General features: G+C 37.5%; 1 protein-coding gene across 1 annotated transcript; it reads right to left on the reverse strand.

The window, feature by feature from the left end:
* Positions 1 to 4,780: 4,780 nt before the first annotated feature.
* Positions 4,781 to 20,323, reverse strand: ube2j1 (ubiquitin-conjugating enzyme E2, J1). The gene is made up of 8 exons (XM_082148003.1): positions 20,119 to 20,323; positions 16,818 to 16,891; positions 14,752 to 14,883; positions 13,173 to 13,257; positions 12,790 to 12,895; positions 8,766 to 8,895; positions 7,611 to 7,718; positions 4,781 to 6,730 (listed from the first exon to the last, which is right to left on the reverse strand). The coding sequence occupies exons 1-8, from the start codon at positions 20,147 to 20,149 to the stop codon at positions 6,461 to 6,463; spliced, it is 936 nt and encodes a 311-aa protein (XP_082004129.1). The 5' UTR covers positions 20,150 to 20,323; the 3' UTR covers positions 4,781 to 6,460.
* Positions 20,324 to 23,688: the final 3,365 nt, after the last annotated feature.

Here is a 23,688-nt window from a genome sequence, read left to right on the forward strand (position 1 = left end):
AACACACAACCAAAATATAAGAAAAGCAGGTAACGAGAAGTGTAAATTTAAATCAAGTAAACAGTCAAGTGCGCCCCCCCTTAACTCAAACCAAGTAAAAAATGACGATGTTCATTTGTCTTTGTTATATTTAACCAATATATTGCGTTATTAACCTGTTTTCATTACAATGGTAAAGTGTAAATTTGATTATTTGATGCAAACATGCTAACTACACAAACCTAGCTCTATCGGTTCGCCATCATTATCGTTCAAACAACTGGTTATTTTCGTTCATGAACGACATACCAGTTCGTTCAACTCGTACACAAACGATAAGATCTCTCTCTCGTTCAGACCTATGGTTCAGACTCAAAAGCAACTCGGTCAGTCAGTGAAGGGCGTATTCGTTCACTACATCCAACAAATCACATGCTCCGTCACATCTCATACTCGAAGGCTATTGGCTCGAGGTTCATTCTTTGACAGGTTGAAAACACCGGTTCACTGAGCTGCGCATGCGCTGCTAATAGCGCCGCGCTGCTGTGGAGGGAGGGATTTCAGTGAACGAGAAATATGAGTCAATTGATTACGTGAACGAGAACGATTCGTTCACCTAAAGGATTCGTTCAAAAAGAACGATTCGTTCACGAACGTAACATCACTACTTCAGTTCCACACGAACACAGCAGAAGCGCACTGGTGTCGAGATGTAGCTCATGTGTTTTGAAAGATGAGCTATTTAACTCGAGACATCGTATTAAAAAGCTAGAAAAGCTAGAGCACTTAATGACTATATACCCAGCTAACAAAAAGATGTCCCTAGAACGTCCCTGAACGTCCTCTGCGAACGTCCTCTGGACGTCTTCGTGTAGGGTTCTTTAAACGTTAGCAGGACGTCGCGGGGGACGTTCGCAGGACGTCGCGGGGGACGCTCGCAGGACGTTTGCAGGACCGTCGTGCGACGTCCCGAGGGACCTTAGTGGGACGTTTGGAAAACATTCGGTGACCTTTACAGAACGTTCGAAGTCCTTTTAACATCCTTTTATCATTTTATTTTATTTTACTTCTGGCTAACCAAAGAAAACAGACACGTTGTAAGGAACAAAGTATTTATTTGAACAATTGTAAAGGTGTTGTGTGTGTGTGTGTGTGTGTGTGTGTGTGTTCAAACGCGCTGGCAGCTGTGTGTGTGTGTGTGTGTGTGTGTGTGTGTGTGTGTGTGTGTGTCTCGGTCGGTCAGCTGTGGGGTTAGTCCGTTGGCAATTCTTCCCCCTGGCATCTAAAACAACAAAATGAACACATTCGGTAGTGTTATGATTTTATATGTCTATATATGAATATGTGAAATATAACGTCGTCTCATTTCAGCAACATTTAACGTTAGTTTCGTAACGTTAGTGTTAGCATAACGGTTAGCAGTGGTACACGGCGGACAACTTCAGCAAACGTTTTAAAAGGTCAAATTTTCATAATATGTAATGGTGTATAGTGGTTACGATAACTAATGTATACTAATCTAAAAATTAAAAATACCTTTTAGACTGTCGAAAGAGAAAACACAAGGCCGCGTCTGAGGAGGACCGTTAACTGTCACTACGCAGCTGAGCGTTGCCATGGATACACGGATGCTACGTGCCATAATGAATGACGTCACTCGCTTAGGTGCATTTTGATCGTCACTTGCTAGTGTGTTATGAAGGCATATTCTGCCAAAATTATAGTGTGGGCCAGCTATATGACACTTTTTTTTTTGTTATTTGAAATGCAATGTGCTATCAGTCTTAAGTGCAATAATTAGAATAATATTTTTCCTAAAATAACTTATTTTGAATAAAACCAGTCCTTCGATCGCCTGACCAACATTTTTACAGGTAGCCTATAGGATACTTTTATTTGTCTTACCTGTGTTATTTTCCACTTTCTTTCCAGCAATGTGCTTTTCCATTCTTCGCATTTTCCTTGGCTGCATTCATCATGTGAAGTCGATGCATTATTTTAGAGCTCCTGAGATTCAACCTTATTTTCTTCATGCGGAATAATAAATTGTAGGCTATTCAATTGAATCACTTCTCATGTTTTTGATGTTTAAATTATATTGGCTGAAAACAGACTCGTGATTTGATTACATCTTTAATTAGTGATAGAAGTTATAAGTAACATGAAAGTTATTATCTTAACATTAAAATTAAAACACTAACATTTTTAACATTAACTTAATTTTACAATTAATTCAAATAATATTTTTACTATAGTTTATTTGCAGTTATAAAACTGTCAATCTGCAAAACAAAAAACCATGGTTTTTAGATAAAATCCATTATCACAGTTAATTAAATGGATAAACAAATCCCCATCCAATATGGGTTTATATTTTAGTTTAATTATTCGTTTGTCTGAGTTGCAAGATGTCCGGTCTAATGATAAAAATCAAAGGCATGGGCGACTGGATTGTGTTGTCATGGAAATGGCAGGTGAGGGACGAAATAGACGTTCGCAAACATGGCCCGGACAAATGTCATCAGAACGTCCATCAGCGAACGTTACAAAGCGGACCAAATACGGACGTCCTCCGAAGGTCCGCTCGGGAACGTTACAAAGCGGACCAAATACGGACGTCCTCCGAAGGTCCGCTCGGGAACGTTACAAAGCGGACCAAATGCGGACGTCATCAGAATGTCCGTCAGCGAACGTTACAAAGCGGACCAAATGCGGACGTCCTCCGAACGTCCGCTCGGGAACGTTACAAAGCGGACCTAATGCGGACCTAAGGGGACGTTCGAAAAGTCCGGGGGACGTCCCCTGTTAGCTGGGTATAGCGCACATTGATCAATATTCAAGAATGATGTATATACCCACATCATCCAATACTACGGAGGGTCGCCAGATGGCGCACGAAGTTCTAGGTTTTTTTTTTTTTAAAGAATTGAATTAAAAATGTGTAATGAAATGTTTGATATTAATCTGCATTTACCGTGAATACTAAAATTAATGTTCAACATTATTCGCTTTTGTTAAGTGCTACTGTGTAGCCTAGCACCGGCAGTGGTGAGCCAAAACACATTTTAGACCTTATTCACAGCAGCGCCATCCTTGATTTTTAATGGGAAAGAAAGCAAGGCTGTGAGGGACAGACATGTATCTCTTCAATGGACTGTAGTGTTATTTAATGTGTTTTTGGATTGTTCTGCTCATGAAACACTGGAAAAAATATCTTTCCAAGAAATTTCAGTTGACAAAAAACTCCCAACAATATAAGCTGTGGAAAATTGTAAGTACCAAGGAGCTTTATAGCCTGGGAAAACCCAGACAACTTCCAGCAAATTTAGATTTGCTCTGCAAGTAGTCTGGCAAAGAGCTCATTCAAGCCCATTTCTAATCCCTCGAAATCGCGGCACCAATCAGAAACGTTGGGGCGGGCTTTACACGATGACGATCGCTCTGATTGGTTTTAGGTCTATCCAATTGCGCCCAGAGGCATCTGAGCGACGTCCGTTGGTGACGCCCCTTTGGAAATGAGTTATTAATGAAGCTTTGCCAGACCATAACTCAGTTACTACTGAGAATGGTCTGGTTTTAACCAGGCTAGCTTTATACAGCGGATGCCATTGGAAACAGCAATTCATTAATTCTATCCCTCACAGCCTCACTTTCATACCTGTCATGGCGCTGCTCTGAATAAGGTCTATTGTGTCCGATTCTGACACTTTACAATCAGTGTCCTTTGCTTTGGAGCATTGTGAGGAAACACAGATATTAGAGAAGAGACGGGCTCAGGTCCCACAGTCTTCTCAAACCTCAGAGCGGATATACCACCAAACATTTATCTTTGTGGGGAAATAGAATTAAAATTTCATGTAATTTCTATTGCTTTCCATGTTGTCCAATGACTTGGCCTATTGTTTGTATTTTTAATGCACTAATAGTCGAATTGCTTTGAAAGCATAATTTTAGCATTGTTCATTTCTGCATAAACTTCGGTGGTTTGCCCTTTAACGTGAAGAAGAAATAAAAACGTCACCATTTTGTTGCAAAACATTGAACATGTTGTTCAACATTTCTGAAGTTGTTTTGTGTCATGAATTTTCTGTGGGCCCCATAAGTGAAGCACCCTATAGGGGGCCTCGTGCTGAAAAAGAGAAATAAACACACATGACGGGGTTGAGGTGTTTAGGACAGTCGACCGCATATGACAGCAATGAATTGTACACTGTACTTACGGATTAAAATTAAAATTTGAAAAACAATCATTTTCCATCTTAATTTTATGTGTTTTGAGTTTGACAGTACCCTCCCTGATCATAATACACCTCAAAAATATGAATTCAAAATCTTCAAATTTTTCAAAAGAAAGTGTAACAAATAGATACTTACAATATTGCCATAAATTACAGACACTGCACATTTTGTTAAATATTTTTTAAGTACAAATTCAGTGAAGTGCCTCAGGGGAATGACAAAATGCGTCGTGTACGATTAGAAATAAGGCAGTATGTTATGATAATTTTTTTTTAAATGCAATAATTATTTGGATCCATTATAATGGACATACCAAAGTATTGTGAAAAGCTTTTAACATTTCATTTTGGTGACTACTTTAAAAAAAGTCTGAAATATGACCAAATCCCAGGAATAATTACCATACTACAATTTGTATAATTTCATAGTTTTGATGACTTTACTGTTATTCTAATAAAATGTGTAAAGTAGTAACAGAGAATGAATTAAACTTCTGCTAGTGCGACACTATTCGCTCATTCATTACTCAAGGAACAGAGGACAAATGGATCTGAATCTCTGATTAATTTAAATGTTTTAATGATCATGTGCTTAACAGTAGTAGACATCAATCACAAAGCCCCACATTAAAGCAAAGCCTTAATACAGTGTGTTGATATAATATACAAATGCTGTAATACAATCTCACACTTAAAATCAAACTATTTTGCACATAATTGATATATGGAGTAAATATAAACATGAAAATAATAATTAAAATGCTAGATTCGGTTCTTGGTGGTTCCTGGCAGGACGCCAACCAGCTGAAAGTCTGCGAAGTAACAACTAAGACACACAATCTTATCCTTCATGTCAATAACATTAATGCTGCAGGTTGACCGCCTACTGTAATAAACACTTCAATGCTGCAAAGTACTTTAAAACCTACAAGACAGAGTGAAAAGAGCAAACAGTTGTGGATCAGTCAGGTTTACTGGTTGTTAAAGAAAACTATTGGTTGTTGATTAAGGAAGTGAAAAACAGATGATGTTTTAGATGTCTATCAACATAAGGGCAGCGTAGCGTTTGTCTACACCATTAATCCATGTACTATGTATAAACTCATTTACTGAGTTATAGATATATTAGTAAAAAATAAAAACATCATTTCGACTGCTTGAAGGAGCATCCAGAGAGGCTCATCTATCCAAGTGCAAACGTTGTGGTTTTTTACACCGTTTAAAAGCAAAATGTACAATATTACAACCATGCCTACATTATTATAGTGCGTAAATGTTCGATTCCGAGACAGACGTATACATTTCAGAAGCACATCAGAAGCTGTCTGCAAATTCTTCCAGTCTAAGACCAAATTTTGTACCTTGTAACTTTTGAAATGCATTATTTAGGAAACGGGAGTCTCAAACCATCAAAATATTGAAAACGTCATATTTCACCCCCAAAAAGTGTTTTTTTATTATTATATTGAAGAAAACAGGAATAGTACCCAGTTCTTATTACATCATGTGATAATGTAATGTACAGTAATGTGTCCAGATGTTCTGGCCAGACACTATTATTATTTTTTTTAAATAAAATGTTCCCAGTTTAAAAGGCAGTACAATAATTACCATCATGATGCATAAATACTTTACAGTTAAAATAGCTTGGGGATAATTGTAACATCAGAAACTGTCTTCTCTTTATGTGAAATATAAATTTGTAATTTTAAGGGGTGAAATCGATGCAAGCTTGTTTCTGCCACTGAATCAAATTCATAAAAAAGCTAATAGTGACTTTTTAATCTCACAGAATTGCAAGTTATAAAGTGACAATTGCAGGATTGCAGCTCACAATTCTGAGAAATAAAGTTAATATTGAGTTCATATCGTGCAATTCTGACTTTCTTGTTTAGAATTGCGAGATATTAACTAGCAATCCAGAGGAAAAAAGTCAGAATTGCGAGATATAAACTCAATATTAACGTCATTTCTCAGAATTGCGAGATATTGCGAGCAATTCCTAGTAAAACAAAATTACATTTTGAGATCGCAATCATCTTTTTTGCAATCATCTGTGGCGAAAACAAGCTTCCATTGACATGTTCTTGACGAGCTTACTGAGATTCGCCCCTTCAGGTTTTGTTCTGATACACCCAGAAGTCTTGGTGCTGGGCAGCGTCCAGGAAGAGGACAAACACACACACCCCCCCGTCTGCTGGATCTGGAGGAGGACGACAGGTTTCAGGAGGAGCAGAAAGAGTTCACAGCTCGTAATCAAACTTGTACTCGTGAGCCAAGTAGATTCTGCGGAAGATGAGCGCGGCGAGCGCGAGTGTGAGGAGCACTATGAGGACGGCACAGCCCGTGTGACTGGGGTCCTGCTGCGGGTGCGGGGGGGCGGGGGAGGCCGTGAACGTGGGGTACCTCGGGCTCTGGGTCTGGTTCTGCGAGCGCCGCTGACGTGGACTCGGAGCCGCTGAAACGGATGGACCCTCGCTTGATGTCTGAGCAGCAACGAATGAGGATTCAGTCTAGACCACAAGAGAGAGAGCAGAGATCATTACAGACACACTGGGAGCCGATGAACTGAACAGAGGATACACACACTCATTGTGTGTTCACACTACAGCTTGAGGGCGTGTTCACACTTGTAGTTCGGTTCGCTTGGTTCATTTGCTCTGGACCAAAAACATTTAGTCTTGGTCCGCTTGGCGTTCACACTGTCACTTTAACACCGAACCTAAAGAAATATAGGGATATGTTCACAACCTGATTGGTTGGCTTATAAGTTACCAAACATCAAAAACAGTGCAGTGTTCTGGGATAAACGTGCGTAGCTACACATTATGGTATTCTGACCAGCTGAGAACTCGAGAAGAGCTTATAAAATGTGTAAAGAACTCAAACCAGTGTCAGGAATCCCCCCCCCCCCCCCCCCACACACACACACACACACACACACACACACACACACACACACACACACACACACACACACACACACACACACACACACACACACACACACACACACACACACACACACACACACACACACACACACACACACACACACACACACACACACACACTGCAAGGTGACGTGGTTCTGACGCCTGTACTGAACTGTGATGGGCAACATCACGACTATGGTGAGAAAAAACAGGTTCGTTTTCGAAACCGCACCAGAGTTCGTTTGGACCAAGACACATCTTTTCAGCATCTCGGTCCGCTAGTTTGGTTCAGACGGCAGCGTTCACACTTATTCAAATGAACTGCACTAACAGAGCAATCGCACCAGGGTTCGGTTTAATCCAACCAAACATGCCAAGTGTGAACACACCCTCAATGTCATCCTCCCCAGCAGCAGAATGAGCCGTAAATGATGCGGTGTACGAGTGTGTCCTGCACCTGCTCAGCTGAAGACGTGTCTTCTGTGTCTCTCTCTGCTGTAGATGTACTCTCACTGTCACTGGAAGCCGCCGCCGCCGCCGATGATGATGATGAGCTCGACTCCGCCTGATGACACAAAAAACCAGTGAGAAACCCTTAATGCTCTGGCGTAGGGCAAAAACTATTTTGAGAAAGTGTTTATTTAATCAAATTCAAATTGGCTTTATTGGCATGATTGTACATAATACAATATTGCCAAAGCTTGGAAAACACAGAATAATAATAAAGACATCAAAATAATAAAATATTATATCATAACTTAAATTTAAATGTACAAATTAAATAACTGTACAAATTAACAGTGTAACAAATTAGAATGTGTGAACATGTTATTATTAAAACTTATTTTATCACCGTCTGTAGATTTCAATCAGTCGTCACCTTTATTCCTGTAGCGCTTTATACACAACTGTTTTAAAGCAGCTTCACAGTGATAAGCAGGAGAATCACAATTAATGATGCAAACTTCCAAATCTGCTGTGAAGCAGCTCTAAGACGACAATAGTGTCATCATTATTCAGGACAATGTTGATTCAGTTCAGTTCAATAACAGCGTCAATTATGAAACAAAGTGGACTCGGCTATAAAGCAGCTCTGCAGAAAACAGTGATGTCATTGTCCAGCTCAATTCAGTTCAAGTTTTGTTCCTCTTCAACAGAGTCAGTGCAGTCAAATCAATAATATTACTGAATATTAAGTATTTTTTAAACTCCTAATTACACATACACATCTTTAAAGGGCAGTTTCTCAAAATGTGTTTCAAATCTCCCCTTCAGCTGTACTTGCTTTATACTACATTTTATTCCCTACAAATATGGTTTTTTTTTAATATTGGAATTGGATTGCAAATATTGGAGTTTTTCTCTCTCTCTGTTTACAGTGTTTTCAGATTCATGGAGCGTACTCTAATATGTCCACAAAATGAAACAAGAATTTTTAACCTGTTCAGATTTCTATTTTGGAAATTGATCCAAATTAGCACATATTTAATTAGATAATGCCTATGTCTAAACTTTTTACGCTATTCATCCGAGGTGTCTTGACTCTTGCCGTAATAATCTTGATGAGAATACACTATGCTGGATGTTGAGTGTGATGAACAGTGAGGGTCACCTTGAAGCTGATCTGCTGGGCCAGTCTGTGTGCCTGAGGGTCGACAGGTCGAAGGTCACCGTCAGGAGAGAGCGCTAGCAGAGCCGAGCGCATACAGCTGCCACAACCTTCACAGCAGAAATCCTGAGACCTGACAAACAAAACACACATTTACAGAATATTGCGATATATATGCTAAATTATTTATTTGTACATATTTATTTATTTCTGTTTTTTCAATCTTTAATCAAAATATGTTCCCCTCCCTCTTGTAGCATCTCTTCTCTGATGATGAGGGCAGGGCGACCTGTCAATCACACATGATCCACCAATAGCAAACCACAATCAATTCCAATCATTTGTTCTTGTTCCAGAAGCGGTTTCACTCTGATATCTGACACAAGAAAAGACTATGACAATTTCCAACTAACACAACTAGCACTGTCTAAAAGCATGCCATGTAGCCGGTTAGATCAGGATTTGTCGGTAGTATTACAGCACAACATGAGTGTATATTAGCACTGCTGGCAACACTTTACAATAAGGTTCTAAAAAATACTTTTAAAGCATTTATTAATCTTAGTTACTGTTACTTTCATCAAAAGTTGTATGTTAATATTATTTAAAGGACCTGAGCCAACTTGAACTAAAGGGTTAGTTCACCCAAAAATGAAAATTCTGTCAGTAATGACTCTCCCACATGTTGTTCCAACCGCGTAAGACCTTCGTTCATCTTCAGAACACAAATTAAGATATTTTTGATGAAATCTGAGAGCTGTCTCACTCCTCCATAGACTTCTAAGGGACTGAAACTTGCTTGCCCAGAAAAGTTATTAAAGAGATCGTTAATATAGTCCAAGTGACTACAGTGGCTCAATCTTAAGTTTATAAAGCGACGAGAATACTTTTTGTGCGCAAAACCCCCCCAAAATAACGACTTTATTCCACTATTCATTTCCTTCTCTCTGGGCCTCGAGTTTTTTCATGTAGTGTAATAGCGTAGCGCTTCTGTGTTGCACATTACACGCATCACACACATGACCAGCGTCGGCCAATAGTGACCCTACGTGTGACGTACAACACAGACGCGCTGCGCTAAAACACTACGTGAACTCACTCGAGGCTCAGAGAGAAGGAAATGAATAGTGGAATAAAGTCGTTATTTTTGTGTTTTTTTGCGCACAAAAAGTATTCTCGTCGCTTTATAAACTTAAGATTGAGCCACTGGAGTCACTTGGACTATATTAACGATATTTTTAATAACTTTTCTGGGCAAGCAAGTTTCAGTCCCTTAGAAGCCTATGGAGGAGTGAGATAGCTCTCAGATTTAATAAAAAATATCTTAATTTGTGTTCCGAAGATGAACGAAGGTCTTACGGGGTTGGAACAACATGAGGGTGAGTAATTACTGACAGAATTTTCATTTTGGGGTGAACTAACCCTTTAACATTAACAAAGATTAATAAATACTGTAATAAATGTATTGTAAGTCGATGTTAGTTAATACATTAACTAACGTTAACTAATAGGACTTTATTGTAATGTTACAACACTGTTTGTTGTTTGCTTTTGTCATCGGATAGAGCGTCTGAAAATAGTGACCCGTGAGTCAGACTAAACAACCGGATACAGGTCCAGTTGTGCTAAAATACACAATATAGCAACAACCAGTGTTGGGGAAAGTTACAATATTGCATTACTCCCTAAGTTAAGTTTATGTAATGTAATGCCTTATGTTACTTTTGCTGGGCTTGCTTGTTTTTGTTTTTTAAATAATAAAAAACTAATTGGCAAATGCAAAGGCTCTTTTACACAAGTGAAATGAATAAGCCTCAGGCTGAAGGAAATGCAAACGCATGCCTGTACAGTAAACACACCTGTCCGCTGTACAGTCATTCTGGACCGCAAAAGAACAGGAAGCAGGAGGAGAAAGTTCAACACTCTTCAGCAATAAAATGTGATGTATAACAGAAGTTATAAGTGCTTATTAATATGGTTGAATTGGATCAAAGACATTGCTTAATAAAGTGAGATTAAATACATAAAGTACATGCGTGTTATTTAACAATTAATCATTGCCGGTTTGTGTAAGGAAAATATGTATGCACCTCTTGATGGACATTAATGTTGTGATGTTATGTCCATCAAGAGGTGCATCAATCTTTGGTGAAGATCTTGTGTTGTCAGTGCAAGAGTCCAGCTCTCTGTAAAGTCTCCTCCAGAACATCCTGAAGACTTTCACTGAGTTTAAGATCTGGACTCAGAGGAGCATCAACTCATGTGTGAAAATGACTCTTCATCTTCAAGCTCCTCACAACCATTCTTTCACAATCTGAGCCGGATGAATCTTCACATTGTCATCCTGGAATATGATCATGATGCGTTTCATACATGGTTGTTTAAGAAATGAAAAGCTACACACTCCATCAGTTAGTGTTAGAAGAACTGATGTCAAACATATAACAGGAAACATCATAATCACTGCAATAATGATCCAGTCATACACTCTTAAGCATATTTAAATTCAAAGTGACTTTTTTGTATTTAACAATATTAGCATTTTTACAGTATTTTGAGACTCTTCATGATTCCACACGTTTGACCGGTATTGCATTAGTCCATGACGATGGTGGCCAGCCGATGGTTTGAAGGCAGACTGAATCACACTAGAGCCCACAGATGTTGGCTGTTATGTTCATGTGTGTGACGGGGGTGGACGTTTAATCAGCACGTGTTGATTAGAGAAACGTTGCTGAGAACAACAGTCTGTCACTTCTTCAGATGTATTTGTGTGTTTATAAAGGACACAGCATGTCCACACACGCTGGAAGAGGCCTCAGCTGGATGTGATCATGATGATGACTTCTGCTTGATGTTTTTAGTAAAACAACCATTTTGTTGTATTGTTTGGTGTGTGTTATTCACTTGGTTTTGTATTGTCAAACCAAAGTTTACATTGTTGATTTGTTTGTTTCATGACATGTTTTTTTAACCTTCATCTGAAACGTCTCTCATTGCCAGTTTTCTCAGAACCAGTGAGTTAATATTCCACAAGACGTCCGTTACACGACACAGAGTCTGAGGTTGTATTAATACATCATGTGTGACTCTTGTGTTTGTGCTTTTTTTACTTAGTGTAGTTTAGTTGTGCATCCTGACACTGAAGATTGTGCTGTTTTTTCTTTATTAGTAAGATTAGACTTTACGAGAAGGCGGAAGGATTTTTCGTTTAATTGTTTTCTTTGATTTAAAACTGCTCATTACCCCTCTCCTGTGTTTTTCATGTATTGCAAATTATATTTACAAGATTAATCACAAGAATGCAAGAATCTATAATAATCACCTCTGTTTGATTTATTTACACACACAAGTGTTTGGCAACTTTAGCTTATTTAGCTTTAGCTCAACCTTTCTTTAGCTCAGGGTTCCTCAAACTCGGTCCTGGAGGGCCACTGTCCTGCACAGTTTAGCTCCAACCCTGATCAAACACACCTGAGCAAGCTAATCAATGTCTTCAGGATCACTAGAAACTCACAGCTAGGTGTGTTTGATCAGGGTTGGAGCTAAACTGTGCAGGACAGTGGCCCTCCAGGACCAAGTTTGAGAAACCCTGCTTTAGCTCATTTAATTTCAATTCAACTTCAATGTTTTTATCCTCATTTTATATCCTCTAATAGCCCTAGACATTTAAAAAGTGGGCATAACACCATTAATCGGTTAACTGTAATTTACCATATATGGTGAGAAACTGTAAATGGTTTAATATGGTATTATATGTCATTTTACTCTACTGTACAGTCAAATGTAGGTTTTGCTTTTTGCAAGTAAAACCTATGAATTACCATATAATTTATGGTGGAAAAAAGCAAAAAGACCTTCCTTCCCAGAAGTCCCCGCCTGACACGTGACGTGTGATTATGCACTTTGCATCAAGTATCGTGTGTGTAACCCTGATGGTGTGTATGACCCTGTGCACCGTCTACACACGAGGACTGACCATGTTTTTCTCAGATGAAAATGAAGAGGTAGAGGACCGACATCTTACTTTTTAGCGAGAGCTCTTCTCTCCTCAGGAGTGTAATCCAGAGATCCTATCGCTCCTTCCCCTTTAGTCGGCATGAATCCAATGATCGCTATTAAAGCCGTCCGAACTGACACAAAGAGAAAAACATACAGCTTAGTGTTGGATACAAAGGCAACTAAAGGATGAAGGTAGGAGAAGATGCACTGTAAACCTGCTGTGTACAGATGTGTCACTCAGCAGCAAGCGGATTCATTCCATGTCTGGGTCATTTTATATTTTGTATATAGAAAATTAAGGCTGTTTTAATTCAATAATAAATGAATGTAAAAAAAAAAACATTTTTACATATACATATACATCAGTTTTTTAGAGGTGGTATAAACGTTATTCCTGAAGACACTCACTACTCCATGACGGCTGCCACGTCTCTGGATGGTGACCGGAAATACTCAGACAGATCTTCTTCCCAACCTCAAACCTTCCATTGGGCTGAGGATGAGAGGAACGTTTTTATTCATTACAAGAGAAACAGAGAAGCACAACAGAAGAATGATTAGGGGAAGAGGAAGTCAGTAGATCACAAGGAGGACACAGAAACGAGCCTTACACTCTAAGATGACGAGTTAATTTATCCAATTATTAATATGTTCCAGTTCATAGAGATTTTGAGATGGACACGAGGCTTTTTAGGTTGGGTAGAATATGCGATCTCTGACCCAGTTTGTTTGGCTGCAATACAGTGTGTTTTCCACCAAAGCATCCCGGGGTGTTGAAACACTATTGGGTGAACTGGAAGTGGGCGGAGTCACACAGACCAAAACAAAGACAGACATCCCGACACTGAACGCACATTTCTAAGTAGAATAACTGGCTGTAGAGTTTTACAGAGAAACGAGTGTGTGAACTCAGTATGTTTCCGAAATATCTGCAAACATATTATGGTATAGGCTACATAAAGACTGCATACAGGACCTTTAAGTGATAAAAAGCAGGTGGAAACATTTTACAAAAGACAAATACTCGTGCAACGCTTTAAGTTTTACTACCAAATTATATGTAATATTATCTAATTAATCTTATACTGAAAAAATGTCTTCACAATCTTGCAATCTATAGATATACAAAGCCGGTTCACTCCTATATCACTTATGAATAAATAGAAGAAACTGCAATGACCAATATAGCAGAATTCGTCCCGCCTAACTAAGAAAAAGAGCCAATCACCGAATGGTAAAGTCACTGCCCAGATTCCCAGAGAGACCGGAGACTCACGCTTAGGACTGCATATGTGGATTGGCTGGTCTAGCCTGAAAAATACACCTTTTTTGGGATATTTACTGACAGACAGGTTATAAAATATCAGTAAATATCTGTCTATATCAGCCGGCATCAATAGTCTGTAATCTTCCTTCTAAAAGAGAAACCGAAACTAGGACTGCAGAAAGAAACTCTAAACAAAGCAGCGCTTGCTTATTATTTTGAATATCAATCACGCAGATCAAGTTCTTCTTTCCAGGCGACTCATGTTATTATGAATATATTTGTGCACTGGAATGCTCAGGTAAGATGATATAAAATGATAACCTCCTTCTGTCTGAGCCGTCTTGACTTCTTTATTCGCTTTCATCACTTTCGCTTTTATTCTTGAGCATTGACTCATTCGCTAAAACTAAAAACTAGCCCGACAGGCTTGGTGTGTCACGGCCCTATGAGAACCGACTCATGAGTGACTTCTGCTCACGAATGACAGCCGGTCCCAATGCATGTGAGAGGACTACACAAGAGAAATTAGAGGTGTCTGTTTTAGTGTCACATAGTGATTTCATTCTAAAAGCTAAAACATTTCTTTCAAGGCACATCAAGGCACATTTTTATGGAACATGAACCGCTTCTCGGTTCTCAACCCCAGGTAAGATGTGTGAAGGACTGTGTGGGATTAAAATAGAGGCATTAGGTTTAAGAAGTAGACAATGCTTTTCTTACGGTGAGCAGAATGATGCTGGGGGGCTTCATGGGGTATTCGGGGGGGAGAACGATCCGACCATGATAAACTCCTCCATCGAAATCAGAGTCTGGAGGTCCTCGGACGGAGAAGTGCCACTCAAACAGGTTATCCTGATCAACACACGAGAGTCACATCAGACAGCATGATGATTCAACATGAAGAGTTGACCTCTCTGATGCTAGAGAGCACGAACTCACCCTTCTTTAACCGTAATGTCTAATATAACTTACAGTAATAACTTAATCTTGGGTTCATGTAAAGCCTCAGATAAAACCAAAGCTCCTGATATTTCTTAAAGGGGTCCTATTATGTGTTTTTTTCCCCCATGTTCATCTTTCTTTAGTGTGTAATGTTGTCGTTTGCTCATGATAAAGGTCTGTAAAGTTACAAAGCCACTCCGACAGGAGTAATTCACGATATCAGTGGCAGTGCGCACTAGAGCTGCACAATTAACCCTTAAAAGACTGCGATCTTGATTAAGACCCCGTGCGAGGTTATTCATAAATGACAAAGACAGGTCCATAGGTCTATAGATAGGCGTCTATTAAACCTTTGACAAAATATCGTTATTTCTTTGTTGCAAATATTCATAGTGTCACAGAAGTGCTGAGATAAAAGTTTATATAAGTGAATATAAACACTGATGTCTACGGAAGCGTCAAAATTGAGTAAATCAGCGTTTGAAAGTAACTCGGCACTTCAAATCAAGATTGTATCAATTACATCATTACGCCAGTAGGTGGCGACAAGTGACTGTTAAAAATGTGTTCATCATTGAATCATTCATTCAAGAGATTCGTTCAAAAACAGTAATGAAACAAGTGAAGTCTTCATTAATGAGCCATTGAATCATTCATTCAAACCGATTTTTAAAATAATTAAAACATTTTCAAAAGACAGCAGGAATCCATATTTTGTCAGAACCTGTCGAATATCTCACAATATTCCTCATTTAAGTCATTCCTGCTAGAGCTGCACGATTCTGGAAAAATTGAGAATCACGAGAAAAAAACATAAGACAACTAAACAAAATAACATACAAACTAGAGGTTGTGACAAAATGTTCATTGCTTTAGTCCATTTAAAAATATATATATTCATTTGAACTAAATTATAAAAAAAATGTTTTAATGCAGTCAATGTCTCATTGATAGAGACATCATTAGATAGAGATGTTTCGTTATTGGATGAATCAGCATTTGTGAATAAATCTTTTAAATGAATGATTCAATGACAAACACTCACTTGTCGTAACAATAAGAAACTCAATACATGTGTCAAAATACTTTCAATAGATGAATTTCATATTCTGATCTCTACCGTAGACATCGTAGCGATCATTTTCAATTGATTCCTACAGAAGTTGCCCTTCGCACCCGTGGACACGCACCGTAATAGACTGAGGAATCGCTGTACTTTAGGAATAAGATGGAGTGGGTGTTTGAATCGAGATCTCCATCTTTTAACGATTAATGGTGCAGCCGTAACTCCCGCCCGAGGCATAGAGACAGTGATACTCGCTGTAACGGGCGTTACATTTCCAACACATGCTCTAATCCGTCGACCAATCACAACAGACTGAGGCCGGCTGGCCAATCAGAGCCGGCCGCGCTTTTTGGAAGGCGGGTTTTAAAGAAACAAAACTAAAACAGAGCGTTCAGACAGAGGGTGAAACAGGTGCTGCAACAGCGTAAACGTAAATTATAAGATGAAGAAAGAAAAAAATTTGTATTTTGACCATTAAATGATGTAAACATTCCAGTAGACCCCAAAGACTAATAGGACCCCTTTAAGGATGTGCTTTGACAGGCAGACGCTTTTCCAAAGCGACTTACAAATGAGGAAATGAGGAGCTCATTAACAGAAATGCTAAAAGCATATCATAACTCTAACAAACTAGCAAAATAGATTATAATTAGACACACAAACTAAGAAAATAATAACAATCTTAAATAATATTATTATTATTATTATTATATAATAAAAAATATAAATGTAATTAATAATTTACTGATAATCAAACTAGACACTAGTGCCGTCTGACCTCCAGTGGCTGAGCATGATAGTGCTGGGTCGGGTCCCGGAGTTCAGCTGCCTCTTTCATCAGCCTCTTCACAGCTAATAAACAGAAGAAAACACACACATCTGTCATCCAGCTGCCATCTAATGCCAATATCTGCAACAAATATTCAATATAATGACTGGCCCCAAAAATAAGGCTTGACTCTGATGTGTCTGCATTACAGTCGACCTGTACTAGATCGGTTGTTGTATTAGTCTCTCTCTCAAAAATATGTGGGGTTAAAACTGAATCCTTTTATTACATTCATTAGGAACAATTTTATAAGGCTATACAAAGACAAACATAATTTCATTACAGTATTTCATACTGAAACATGTTTCATCGGTTTATTGCATAAGCCATAAAAGTCTGACTTCATGATGAACCCTTTGACTTAAGACAGAGAGGAAACACCCAGCAATCTCTCCGCGTCCCAGGAGACCCAAGACATGATCATTACCAACACAAATATGGCAAGCCGTTTTAACTTTTATTCATTTCCAGGATATGAATTGTTGATATCAAGAATTACATTTTTGATATCAACAATTGCATTTTTTGATATCAAAAATGTAATTCTTGATATCAACAATTTCATTTTTGATATCAACAATTGAATTCTTGATATCAAAAATGTAATTCTTGATATCAAAAATGTAATTCTTGATATCAACAATTGAATTCCTGATATCTGTAATTATATTTTCACTAGTGAAATCTCACCATAGGCTGCCATTCAAAATCAATTGTTGATATCAAGAATTGATTTCTTACTAGTAGAAATATAATTGTTGATATCAAGAATTACATTGTTACTAGTAAAAATGGCAATTACTGATATCAATAATTAAATTGTCACTAGTTGAAATGTCTATTCTTGATATCAACAATTGAATTGCTACTAGTAAAAATTTTCATTTTTGATATCTGAAAATGTATTTCTGATATCAATATTATTTCAGATATCTAAAATGGCTTTCTTTACTAGTAACGATCACATTCATGATATCAGAAATTAACATTGTCACTAGTGAAAATGGAATTATTGATATCAAAAATGAACATTGTTACTAGTAGGAATTCAATTGTTGATATCAAGAATAGATATTTCAACTAGTGACAGTTTAATTCTTGATATCAAAAATAAAGGTTTTTACTAGTAAGAATTGTATTTCTGATATGTGTATTCAGAATTTTAACTAGTAAGAAATCCATTTTTGATATCTGTAATAGTTTTGTCGCCCTTTTAACATTTAAAACACATGTAGGATATGAATTGTTGATATCAACAATTAAATTCTTGATATCAACAATTTAATTCTTGATATCAACAATTTAATTCTTGATATCAAAAATGTAATTCTTGATATCAAAAATGTAATTGTTGATATCAAAAATGTAATTGTTGATATCAACAATTTAATTGTTGATATCAACAATTATATTTTCACTAGTGAAATGTCACCATAGGCTGCCATTCAAAATCAATTGTTGATATCAAGAATTTAATTGTTGATATCAAGAATTGAATTGTTGATATCAAGAATTACATTGTTACTAGTAAAAATGCAAATTCCTGATATCAAGAATTCAATTGTCACTAGTTGAAATGTCTATTCTTGATATCAACAATTGAATTGCTACTAGTAAAAATTTTAATTTTTGATATCTGAAAATGTATTTCTGATATCAATAAAATTTCAGATATCTAAAATGGCTTTCTTACTAGTAACAATCACATTCATGATATCAGAAATGAACATTGTCACTAGTAAAAATGGAATTCTTGATATCAAAAATGAACATTGTTACTAGTAGCAATTCATATGTTGATATCAATAATAGACATTTCAACTAGTGACAACTGAATTCTTGATATCAAAAATAAAGGTTTTTACTAGTAAGAATTGTATTTCTGATATGTGAAACTGGAATTTCAACAAGTAAGAAATCAATTCTTGATATCAACAATTGATTTTGAATGGCAGCCTATGGTGACATTTCACTAGTGAAAATACAATTACAGATATCAACAATGATAGTTTTTACTAGTAGAAATTCAATTGTTGATATCAAGAATTATCATTTTAACTAGTGACAATGTAAATGCTGATATCAAGAATTAGCATTGTTACTAGTGGAAATGTAATTTCTGATATCAAAAATTGCCATTGTTACTAGTAGAAATCTAATTCATGATATCAATAACTATCATTTTAACTAGTGAAAATTTTGTTGTTGATATCAAGGATTCATATCCTGCGAATGATTAAAAGTCAAAACGGCTTGCCTATTGCCATTCCCAGGATATAAATTGTTAATATCAAGAATTATAGTTTTTACTAGTTGAAATTCATTTGTTAATATCAAGAATTATAGTTTTTACTAGTTAAAATTCAATTGTTGATATCAAGAATGAACATTTTTACTAGTTGAAATGTAATTCCTGATATCAAATTTTTTTTTTTTTACTAGTAGAAATCTAATTCCTGATATCAAGAATTATCATTTTAACTAGTGAAAATTGAATTGTTGATATCAAGGATTCATATCCTGGAAATAAATAAAAGTTAAAACGGCTTGCCATAACACAAAGCATATAGAAACAAAACAAAAAAGCATAGCAATTTGGCTATAGTGAAATTATTGCAGGACAAAACGTCCGTCCGTGTGTGTGTGTGTGTGTGTGTGCGTGTGTGTGTGTCACAATAAAACAATAAAAATAGCAGTAAGTACATGCAGTTCATTAATATTACTCAGTACATAAATGTATAATTACACTGTAACATGGACACCCTAAAATAAAGTGAAACCAATAAAATGTGTGATTTGATTATTACAAATAGTTCTCGCTTGACAAGATAATCATACATTACTGCAGTGCCAAACTGAACAAATATTACAACTACTGTATTAATGTTAGCTGGTTCCTTCCCAATATATTGTATTATATATGATATACAGTATACTGTGGTGGTGGTACCCTGGTACTATGGATATATATCATTACATACTATATTCATGTAGCGTTACATGGCATGGTAGTGTCTGATGTTTGCTCGACGCATTCCAGCACAGATGAGATGAACGATATTGACACACACACACACACACACACACACACACACATAACGAACGAGCTGCCGTTGGCTAAGGCTAATAATCCAGCTAACGTTAGCTCATGACATTAAAGGGCTGAATGTATGTATAACGCCTTTTCAGAGCACATAACTCATGACATTAAATGTAATATCGATGATGTAGAAAAGATGAGGTGACATACCTGGACTCTTCAAGTTATATTTGCTCTCCATGACGGAACAAACCTCGCGCTGGGCTGGTGTTTTCCGTTCAGGTTATATGGTGTGTGTGTGTGTGTGTGTGCGTGTCTCTTGGGATTTCGGCCAGGTGTTTATCTAGGGCTGTAATCCTGACGTGGCAGCACTGAAGTTTTTTGCTACTTTCGAGATGAATTCTCTCAGATGTCACAGGACATACAAAAAAATGAAAACAGGAAGTGAATTTAGCGTTTGAATGGCGGAACTTTATTGATGCGCTTCAGGCGAACAGCGCTGTGTGACGTCAGCCACTGAAAAGCTGTGTTAATCTTATAGCGAGTTCTCGAATTAATGTGGGGTTTTTTAAAAGAGTATGTTTGACACCATACATCAGCAAAATATACATTTTGTAAGAGGGAGTGATACTTCTGATGCAATATGTGTTACATATGTTTACTGGAGATATGACACACAATTGTAGTCTAGGGGAGAGCGGGGCACAAAGTAACGCTTTTCAGGGCTCTCAAGTTTTGAACTGAGTTCAGAGTGAGATTTTGGCGGCGAACGGGTGTCTGGTCTCATAAATGACACATATTCTTACAAATAAAAAAAATAAAAAAATAATTCAGCATTTATTTGTGTGTGTGTGTAATACTTTGTGAGGGACCAAGCCGTCAAGGGCAAAGGACGCAGGATTTCCAACCAAAAATGATTTATTAAATGCAAAAAACAAAGTTACAAATTAAATAACTTGAAAAACTGACTGAAAATAAAGTCAGGTCTGGGCCCATAAAAATGGTAAACTAAAGAAGATCAAACTAAAACTGTAATCAAACAAACAAGCTAAACAAAGAAAACATGGCCTCCCAAATGACACACATGGGAAACTTATATACACACAGGACTAGTCCATTAGACATACACAGGGAAAACCACAAATATCACTTAACACAATTACAATAAATAAAGTAATTAACTTCAGAAATATCAAGAAATGGGCCATGAACAAAATAATATACCCAAATAACTATAGCCAACAAAATATAAATAGAATTATAATAAACAAAACAAACATACAATCAATCATGCACCCCCCCAGCTAATTGGCAACATGGATTAGCCCAACAGAACAAAATGGCAGCAACTGACGCCAACCGGTCCTTTATTGGAATGGACCTCCACCGGAGTGCAGCGTCCCAGACAGCGCCAAACCTCCGCTCTTCCCACGTAAGCAACTTAGACTCAAAAGAAATAAACATTAACACAATATACCACTAATAACTAGAAAGTAGGGATGGGGAAATGAAGCCTCATGAATCACTGAGGCTTTCCCCTGACTGTTCCGGGAAAAGATTCAAAGCTTCGAGAGTGTCGAGAACAGCGCCGAGAGCAGCGCCATCTGGTGGTTATTTAAAATAAAGCAGCCAGAAGCCTGTGTTAGAAGCTCTGGCAGATGAAGCAACCACAACACACTCCATAGTTTCAATGTTATGTGTACAAATAAAAACCTTTCATGTTTGTGTTTGATTTGTTCATTAAATAAATTATTTTACCCATTAAAGTGTGACAATTAAAATATAAAATGAGCTTATATGATTCAATAAGATCTAATGTAGGCTCTCTCTCTATATATATTTCTCTCTCTCTCTCTCTCTCTCTCTCTCTCTTTCTCTCTCTCTCTCCCTCTCTACACACACACACACACAATGAATAAGGACATTGTCTGATAGGATCATCTGTTATTAAATGTGCTTATGACACTTGTTACTGATAGTGCTTAATCAACTGTAGGAATGACAGAAGGTTGATAAAGTTTTTAATAATTTTTATATTTTTGGATGTTGCCATTGCTCTAAATACAAACCCTCCACCAAACACCAACACCCCTCTCCCCTAATCCCACCCTAAACCCCAATACCAACACCAAATTACCTAAAATCACCAAAAAGTGCAAAGATTTTACAAAAACAAAAAGACACAACAACCAAAAATAATAGCCTAAGTAGCGAAAAATTAATTTTGCTTATTTAAATGTAATATATTGTTTAACTTTCAAAGTAGGCTACAACACATCAACCAGACTGAGGCAACGACTCGTTAAATACGATCTGGAGTTCGAGCCTTCTGACACCCAAAGCGAAACGCGCACGTGACTGGAGAGAAAGTGAGGCTTCGTTTGTCATCGATCACGTGACTCTAGTAAAACAATACACACTCCGATACCAAGCGGGAAGGAAGTCGACCGGAAGTTGAAGCCGGCCGCGTGCCACCATCTTGTAGCAGAACTTCACCTGCTGTTAGCATCCCATTGACTCCCATTCATTTTGGCATCACTTTGACAGCGAATAACTTTACATCTGAGGCGTTTAAAGACTCCATTTGTCCATTATTTATTTCTAAAGAAACACGACAATGTATAAAATGCTCCATTACCTTGTAGCTTACGTTATGGCCCCGTAAAAACAGTTTTTGTAAAAGTAGGCTAGCGATTGCGTCATAACCACGCGACTCTCTGTCGCACAGTAGAGAGATTACCGTATTGACGGGAGGAGAAGCTCGTGGGCAATCGGGGAGACGTGGAGGCAAAATGACAAAATAATTAATCAGAATACCTAGCAAAAGTTTCTCCTGCTCCAAGCTCATGGACACCTCCTACTCACGATCTCCGTCTCTGCAAGATTCGGAAGGGAATGATTCAGATTTCTCATGCCACAGCTACTAGAAGACAGACGGGTTGCTCACGTCACATCTACGTCGTCAAGCTCAGTTTGAGTCTGCGCGTCAGGAACGGAAGTCCTAAAAAATCGCTGAAAACGGGCTTCACTTGCCTCAATTGAGTTCCAATGAGATGACTCTGTCCATTTCTTATACTGTCTATGTCCGATACGGGGCTTCACTAGAAATTGTTTCGCTTGTGTGATACGCGCATCGAAGCTTCAGTGTCATATGTAACATCACTACTAGAAAGTGTGCACCCAACCTAGTCATGTATGGTAAAAGTGTAAATTAGAAATAAAGTGAGTAAAATGAACCAAATCTGTGTCTGTCTTTATTATGAAATATATATGGGGTGATCTGCAACAAAATATTTAATTATGAAATATACTAAAGGACAACCAAAATAACATGTAAACAAACAAAAGAGAAGGATGCATGTCTGTGTGTGTGGTTTAGTTACCACCTTGCTGTGTGGCCACGTTGTCGGCCATCACATACTTATTATATATTATATATATATATATATAATATAATATATATATATATATTATTATAGAGAATACTTTTTGTGCGCAAAAAAAAACCCCAGACTTTATTCTACTATTCAGATTTCCTTGTGGGCCTCGAGTGAATTCACGTAGTGTTTTAGCGCAACGCTTCTGTGTTGTACGTAAACTTAAGATTGAGCCACTGAAGCAGGGACGTGGGTTGGGTAGTGTAGGCCTAGTAGGCTGTGTTATGTATAGACTATATTATGTATAGTCAATAGTACATATTGACTTTATGATTAATTTAATCTGTTTTGCACATGCATCGCCACAGAGTTAACCATTTCAGACAGTACCGGACAGCAGCCT

This window comes from Leuciscus leuciscus (assembly GCF_965113295.1).
Source record: "Leuciscus leuciscus genome assembly, chromosome: 19".
NCBI classification, from domain to species: Eukaryota; Metazoa; Chordata; class Actinopteri; order Cypriniformes; family Leuciscidae; genus Leuciscus; species Leuciscus leuciscus.